At 37.2% G+C, this 7,953-nt stretch overlaps 1 protein-coding gene across 4 annotated transcripts in view; it reads left to right on the top strand.

Annotated features, from left to right (window-relative positions):
- The window catches only part of LOC107704305 (transcription factor Dp-2-like), a 73,636-nt gene that overhangs the window by 52,963 nt on the left and 12,720 nt on the right, over positions 1-7,953 (top strand). For all 4 annotated transcript variants that reach the window (XM_016507192.1, XM_016507194.1, XM_016507196.1 and 1 more), the window contains one exon: positions 7,330-7,492. In XM_016507192.1, coding sequence (XP_016362678.1) covers positions 7,330-7,492 — 163 coding nt within the window. The remainder of the gene's footprint in view (positions 1-7,329; positions 7,493-7,953) is intronic.

Here is a 7,953-nt window from a genome sequence, read left to right as displayed (position 1 = left end):
GAGTAAATCACTCGCATATGCGACTAAATCTTCACTCTGGGCGACTAAATGATGTCTAATATTAGCCAATGGCTAATGAATTCTCAGATTTTACTCACCAGTGTGTGAGTTGGAGGATTAGCACAGATATATTTTCACTCACAGAACACTCTGACTGGGCGCTTCAGAGTTTCACTCTCCGTCAAGCGATCTGTGATATTTTTCAGTTAATTTGAATGGATGCGTATTTGGCGTAACGTAAACTCTAGTGTGAAGGCGCACGACTCGCCGTCGCTTTCTCTCACACGCGCAAAGAGCGAGAGTCATACATAACATGCAGAATTGATGCGCTACATGTAAACGATATACATTGTTGTACTGTGTTTCATTGTCTGAATATGGCACTTATCACATGCTGTGTGGTATCGGCGGTATTCTGCAAGTGTTCATGTGCAGCGTTGTGTTCGTTCCGCTCCATCGCATGATGTGTTACTGTAGTGTTTGTCTGCTCAGCTTGATTACAATACATAATCATCAATATATGAAAGTGTTTATCTTAATATTTGCTTTTACATGTATTAAACAATTTTATGATAAGCCATATATTCACTGCCGTTCAAAAGTTTGGGATCAATAAAATGTTCAATGTTTCTGAAAGAAGTCTCTTCTGCTCACCAAGGCTGCATTTATTTCATCAATAATACAGAAAAAAACTAATATTGTGAAATATTATTACAATTTAAAATAACGGTTTTCTGTTTTAATATACTTTAAAATTTATTTATGTGGTGGCAACATTTTCAGCATTACTTTTCAGTGTCACATGATCCTTCAGAAATCTTTCTAATATGCCATTTTATTATCAATGTTGGAAACAGTTTTGTTGCTTTATATATATATATATACTGTATATATATAATTTTTTGATATATTTTTTGGAACCTGTGATGCTTTTTTCAGGATTCTTTAATGAATAAAAAGTTTAAAAGAACAGCATTTATTCAAATTTGAAATCTTTTCTAACAATATCTAGTCTTTATCACTGATCACGTTTTTTTATCAATTGAACATATCCTTGCTGAATAAAAGTATTTGTTTCTTTCAAAAAAAGGCAGAAAAAAAAATGTATTGACCCCCAAACTTTTGAATGGTAGTGTATATCGTTGCAATCCATCATGGATCCGTTTCGGAGGGCATATATACATGGTTTTTCGCGATCTGAGAGCTTGCTAAGTGTAAATAGGCCTGTGTGCATATTTATATAGAATTTTATTTAAATAGTTTCTCAAGCACACCCACTTAATATATTGATTTCTAAGTGTTAATAACTAAATCACATTTTCTATAATATTTTAGGCTTTTATGATTTTTTTTCACGGTTTAAACCCTCTTTTATTGCCACAGTTTCCTTTATTTTACTCATATTTTTGATTTACTAAAGATGAACAAAAATGACACATTTTTAAAATTCTGTCTTCTACTCCAGTTAAAAAATACAAAAGTCTTTGGGGCGGGGCTATCTGTTTATGCGACCAGTAGCAGACGAGGGGGATTGTTCAGGAAACCTGTTTGAAAACAGTTGTTCATTTTACACTTCCGCTTAATGGCACAGAAATTACACTTCATCATTAAAAACTAAATATTAGCATTTTTGTATTCTGATTTAATATAGTCATTTCCTCTTTAGGCCCATAAATTATAAACAGCTTTAATTTGCAGTCAGTCACAGTTACAAGCACAGACGCACATCGTTACCCTTCTGTGACTCTCCTGAGCCTCTTCTCGTTTTTGCTGCATTCTGGCAGATGTGTTATCTTCTGCGAAAGGTCAGATAAACCTCCCTCCCCCTCAGCCCTCCATCTCTCCCTTCCTCCGTCTCTCTCTCTCTCTCTTCTGTCCTGAGACTGCATTTCTGTGATGCTTAAACACTCTTCACAGGGGGGGGATCACATCTCTGCACTGTTGCTAAGCAGAAATCAGTGTGTGTGCATGTATGTTACACACGAGGACCTGCGAGAGCCGCTTGCATGTGTGAATGCGTGTGCTCATCAGCGTCACAGAGTTGTGTGTGCGTCCCTCTTACGCCACTGCAGTACTTTCAGTCAATTAGGGGTGAATTTTGGTAAGCTGGGGGTCTGGAACTAATTTGTCCTGACGACTGAAGCCCCAATCAGCCACTGCTGCACCCTCCCCTCTCTCCCCGTGTTCCTCCTGTTTGTCCACACCTCTCTCCTTCATTGAGCGCTGGTTACATAATTCACCCAACAGTGCAGTTGCATTATTTATACTGCATGCGTGTGAGAGAGAAAGAGAATGAACAGACCATTCACGCTTGTGTACTTGGCACACCATCGAACCCTGAGCCATCTCTTTGTTTTAACTCTCACAAGCGTTTACACGCACCACAGCCCCCGCGGCACGGATGCATATAACGTGTAACAATAGTGTAATTCCAGTAAGTGCGGCACAGGGAGGTTGATGCTCCCTAACTTTTGATCACAGATGGATTATGTAGGCCGCTGGTGCCTATAAAGCCCAAAGGATACTTCATTTTTGATGCAAACTCCTACGTACGCACACCACGACTTTCGACCAATGGTGGAAAGAGTACTGAAAAAATATACTCAAGTAAAAGTACCATTACCTTCCAAAAAATGTAGTGTGAGTAGAGTAAAAGTACTTGTCCAAAAAAACTACTCGAGTAAGAGTAAAAGAGTAGCCTATTTAAAAGTACTCATGAGTATTGAGTAGTGAGTACTGAGCTGTACACCGCAATTTATACATTTTAAAAATAGCAGCATCCACAACTGAACGGAACAAAAAGTGTTGAACTTGAAAATTGTTTATGCGCGAGTGCACTTACTGCACTTCACACCAAATTTCAAGCCGTGTAGATTGGCAAGCATATATACAAATCATTTAGTAAGCAGAAATCCGAAATTTACCTTAGCATATCAAGTTAGAGGAAGATGCAACTGAATTGATGCTTGAAGAATGCACTTCCAGCAGCCATGATGAACAGTTGGCGGTTAAAGTTTTCTATGCACAATTTGATTTGACGAAAGTCACGAGACCTATTACTCTCAAACCAATCACGTTGATGGATAAAAATAAAATTAAAATAAGCATGTAACGACCACAAACGGAGGAAAATAACGGAGTAAAAGTACCGATACATCACTTCAAATGTACTCAAGTAAAAGTAAAAGTACACAATTTTTAAACTACTCAAAAAAGTACAATTACTGATAAAAACTACTTAATTACTGTAACGTGAGTATTTGTAATTCGTTACTTCACACCCCTGCTTTCGACACATGCACACTAGAACATTTCATCCTTGTTCAGCATCTGCAGTATTTCTCTCCAGATGTTATGAGCAATAAAAATGTCTTTGTAACCGTTTAGACCAGGGGTGGCGAACGTCGGTCCTGGAGAGCCGCAGCCCTGCAGAGTTTTGCTTCAACCCCAATCAAACACACCTGAACAAGCTAATCAAGGCCTGAAGGGTTACTAGGAAGCTATAGGCAGGTGAGTTTTTATTAGGGTTGGAGCTGAACTCTGCAGGGCTGCGGCTCTCCAGGACCGGAGTTCCCACCCCTGGTTTAGACTAAAGTTCTGTCTCTTAACCCCTCACATAAACTCTCAAACGTCTCCAGTTGTCTAATTAGTCTGTTGCGAATGTGAAACAACGCATATGGGCGGTGTCGACGCTGTGTGGACAAACTAATTAATCTAAATATTTATAATTAATTATAACTAGTTATGATTAATTATTCATATTTCCCCATGAATGAGCTGATTCGCTACAGAGTATGAGTGGTTCGAAAAATCTGGCTATGCATGTGCAATACTGCTGATGAAATTTACATCATGCAAACTCTACTTTAGCATATACGTGTATTTTGAGCTTTAGAGAACCGCTCCATTTCTTTTTTTGCTAGTTATGGAAAGATTGGATCATTTTACTCTCTCAATCGATCTTGTTCGATCTTGTTATTCATGTCATTTTGTTCATTTGAGTGGTGTTAAAGGGGTCATATGATGCGATTTCAAGTTTTCCTTTCTCTTTGGAGTGTTACAAGCTGTTCGTGAATAGATAAGATCCCTAAAGTTGCAAAGACTAAAGTTTCAAACCCAAAGAGATATTCTTTATAAAAGTTAAGACTGGTCCACGCCCTCCTAACGGCTCATTTAAACATGCCCCCACATGTCTACATCACTGTGTGGGAAGATATGGATTTGCCACTGACGATTCAAACGCGAGTTTTGAATTTTGAGTTTTGAGCCAATCACAACGCACTGGATAGCTGGCCAATCAGAGCACACCTTGCTTTTCAGACCGATGAGCTTTGTAAAAATCGACGCGTTTCAGAAAGGCGGGGCATAGAGGAGAAACAATAATGTACAGTGTGTGGAAAATAATGTGTTTTTTTAACCTTAAACTACATAAACACGTTTCATTACACCAAATACACAAAATAATGTTCTTTTTTAGCAACGTCATATGACCCCTTTAAAGGTTATATTTCCACCTGCCAAATTCCCCAAACACATCCACCTATGCAATCTTGATCATGTTCCAAATGAAGAAATTGTTATAATGCAGTCAAATGTAGTTTATGAGGAACCTAAATGATTACTTTACCTCCCGAATCGTTTGTTCATTTGTCAGGTGAGACGCAATCAACAAATCGTTTTTAGTTGTTTCTGTTGGGAATTGTTGGAGCTTTTTTTTTTTTCACCTGCCGCCTTCATGAACCGTTTGTTTGACCTGTTGTGTCCGTTTAGGACATCAGAGTTATTCCACTGGCTGAAAGCACTTTTAATTGGTATCAGGGCCTGATTGAAAGCCTACAAAATAGCTTTATGCTGAATGTCAGTAACTTTAATATTATGACCATTAATGTCTTCTAAAGTCAACATGAAATTAACATTTGCCCTGTTTTGTAAATGCAGGTTATAGATCTTATTGTGAATCAACATATGTCAGACTTCTCCAGTCATTTAAACGAGTTAATTTTAGAGTCCAATGCCCCCCATCTTAAAATCCCCACCCTACATATGAAAAAAAAAACTGTTGCTAATTCCATTTCTTTGCATATGATTATATAATAGCATACAACCAAAGCTATAGATTATGAAATTATTAGTATTATTTTTTTTGTTAAGTTAGCATTTGCAAAGTAACCAGTCTCTGTGCATACTAGCTTAGCATAAGGCTAGCCCATTAGCCTAGTAGCTGAGCTTTACCCTCCTCAAATGTTCAATTTATACTCTGGGTGTGACGATACACTTCGCTCACGAGATCAGACGATGCATGATATCGGGTTCACAAGATATTTTTAACACTACTTTTAAGAAATCTTCTTTTATTTGCCTGAAAGTCAGAAAATGCCAAACAATGCAGGTGCATTTTGAAATGTTTTAACTAATCACCTTGTAATGAATGTCACTTCACTACTACTTGCTGTGAAATGAAATATTTAGATTCAGCATAAATAATGATAATAAATGGGTATTAAATTTTGAAATATGACATTATTTTTGAAAAGTGAAATGATACTCTATTGAGTATGAATGTAAAAGTGCCAATGGGTGGTGGCAAGTGACTGTCTTAATGAGTGAGTCATTGAATCATTCAGTCAGCCGATTCGTTCAATCGGCTGATTCACTCAGAAACGAAGCAAGTGATGGTCCTGGGAAGGCCCTCTTAAAGAAATGTAAAGTCTAGCTTTAGATTTGTCTGGTTTTATTGTTTTTTTAGAGTCTCACATGGTGCACCATCCCTTTCTCCGTATTTTATTCCTGTTGGTGGCAGAGATGAATGAATTGAGTGAATGAGTGTGCTTGTATCCATGCATTGACGTCATGTTGAGTCACTCACTTTCTCTCTCACACTCATTGTGTGTGTGCTTGTTTTCCCACCTCTGTTGCCTGAACTTGACCCATCCTGCAGTGAAGCTACGGTGACATGACCCCGGGCCACAGACCCAGTCAAACACAAACCACACATGAAAATGTGTGCACACGCATATGCATGCTGGGAGCACAAATACACTCACTAGCCTCATAGTGGTATGTCACAACTCCAGAAATGCTGTGTGTCTTTCCCAGATAGTGTGTGCGTGTGTGTGTGTGTGTGTATGTATAGAATCACACAATGGAATTAACAAATGGCAAATGTAAATGATGGATGTAAACTATTCAATGCACACTACTCTGAAATGTGTCATCTACAGTTACAGAGAACAGAGCTCAGTTTGCTGCTTCACAAAACCACTTTAACAACAGTCCATCATAAGACTTCCTAAGAGAGTGTGTGGATGTGTATATGAGAACTCAGATGTAAATGGAGTATATGTTTATGATGGCCATTAATCTTTATCCCAGACATGTGTTTGGAGTACACATTTTGCCTGCTGGTTATTCTTGGACACATATTTAGAATTGCAAGATGTTCATCCCAAAACTGAAAGAAATAAAGAAAAAGGTAACACTTTACAATAAGGTTCATTAGTTGACATTAGTTAACTACTTTAGTTAACATGAACTAAGCATGAACAATACTTCTACAGCATTTATTAATCTTAGCTAATGTTAATCTCAACATTTACTAATGCATTATTAAAATCAAAAGTTGTGCTTATTAACATTAGTTAATGCGCTGTGAATTATCATGAACTAACAATAAACAACTGTGTTTACATTTAGCTAACATTAACAAAGATTAATAAATACTGTAATAAATGTATTGTTTGTTGTTTGTTCATGTTAGTTAATATAATAATGTTATTATTAATTATTACTATTAATATTATTATTACTAATAATTATAGTTAATTATATTAACTAATGGACATTATTGTAAAGTGTTACTAAGAAAAAAAAACTACATTTTACATGAAGAAATGAATCCTATTTTATTATGATTATGATTTTTTTGCATTGTGACATTATTTTCATTCTTAATAGTAATTCCCGTTGCTGCAATATAGTATTCTTTTGCTGCAACACTTAAATTTTTAATAAAAAATCAAATTAACATAAATTAAATAAAGTATAGCCAAGGCTATATTAATATACACATTTTGACATTTTGCTTGTTTTATCATTACAGTAATGAGATTTGGAGGGTTTTTAGCATTACGGTAGTGAGAATTGGAAGGGGTTTAATTGTCACAAAAATGATGAGCACAATGCAATAAATCTTCATGTTACTAATCTTAACTATCTTCATTTTTGTTTTTGTCATCTTAAAAAAATTAAGAAAAAACTACTCTTTACATGTATGGTCCAGAAATGAAACATGCAAACTCTCTGTCTTTGTCTTTCTCTGTGTCTGTGCAGTAAGAGAATGAAGAGGGCAGATAAGAACGGTAAAGGCCTCAGGCACTTCTCCATGAAGGTGTGTGAGAAGGTGCAAAAGAAAGGCACTACGTCTTACAACGAGGTGGCCGATGAGCTGGTAGCTGAATTCACTCACGCCAGCAGCCTGATGCCCACCGACTCGGTGAGTGCCACAGAATAACACAACCGTGATGGGAATTTAAAGGTGACATATCATGAAAATCGGACTTTTCCAGGTTTTAAGTGCTATAATCAGGTCCCCGGTGCATCTACCAACCAAGGAAACGTGAAAAAGATTAATCCAGTAACTTTGTTTTGGGAAGCCTTTTTCTGCAAGCGTCTGAAAAAACGAGCGCGTCTGATTTCGCTCCCTTGGTGACGTGGCAAAGGGATCTCATTATAATATTACACCCACAGTGCCGTCATTGTGTTTTCGCAAGCGACAACGGTGTACCAGTTCTAATGCCATGGCGAAAGTTTGAGCAAAACACGCTAACTGTTCTGTCTTTGGCTGCACAGACGAGCACAGAACACTGTTTAGAGTCCTAGCCTCAGAGGAGACAACAGAGCAGTGCATTTATTGATTTATTTACTGTATATTGCTGCTGCCACACAGATCTAAAA

Source organism: Sinocyclocheilus anshuiensis, unplaced genomic scaffold (genome assembly GCF_001515605.1).
Source record: "Sinocyclocheilus anshuiensis isolate Anshui unplaced genomic scaffold, SAMN03320099.WGS_v1.1 scaffold1493, whole genome shotgun sequence".
NCBI lineage: Eukaryota > Metazoa > Chordata > Actinopteri > Cypriniformes > Cyprinidae > Sinocyclocheilus > Sinocyclocheilus anshuiensis.
Note: the sequence above shows the minus strand (reverse complement) of the source record. Positions and strands in the feature narration are given on the sequence as shown.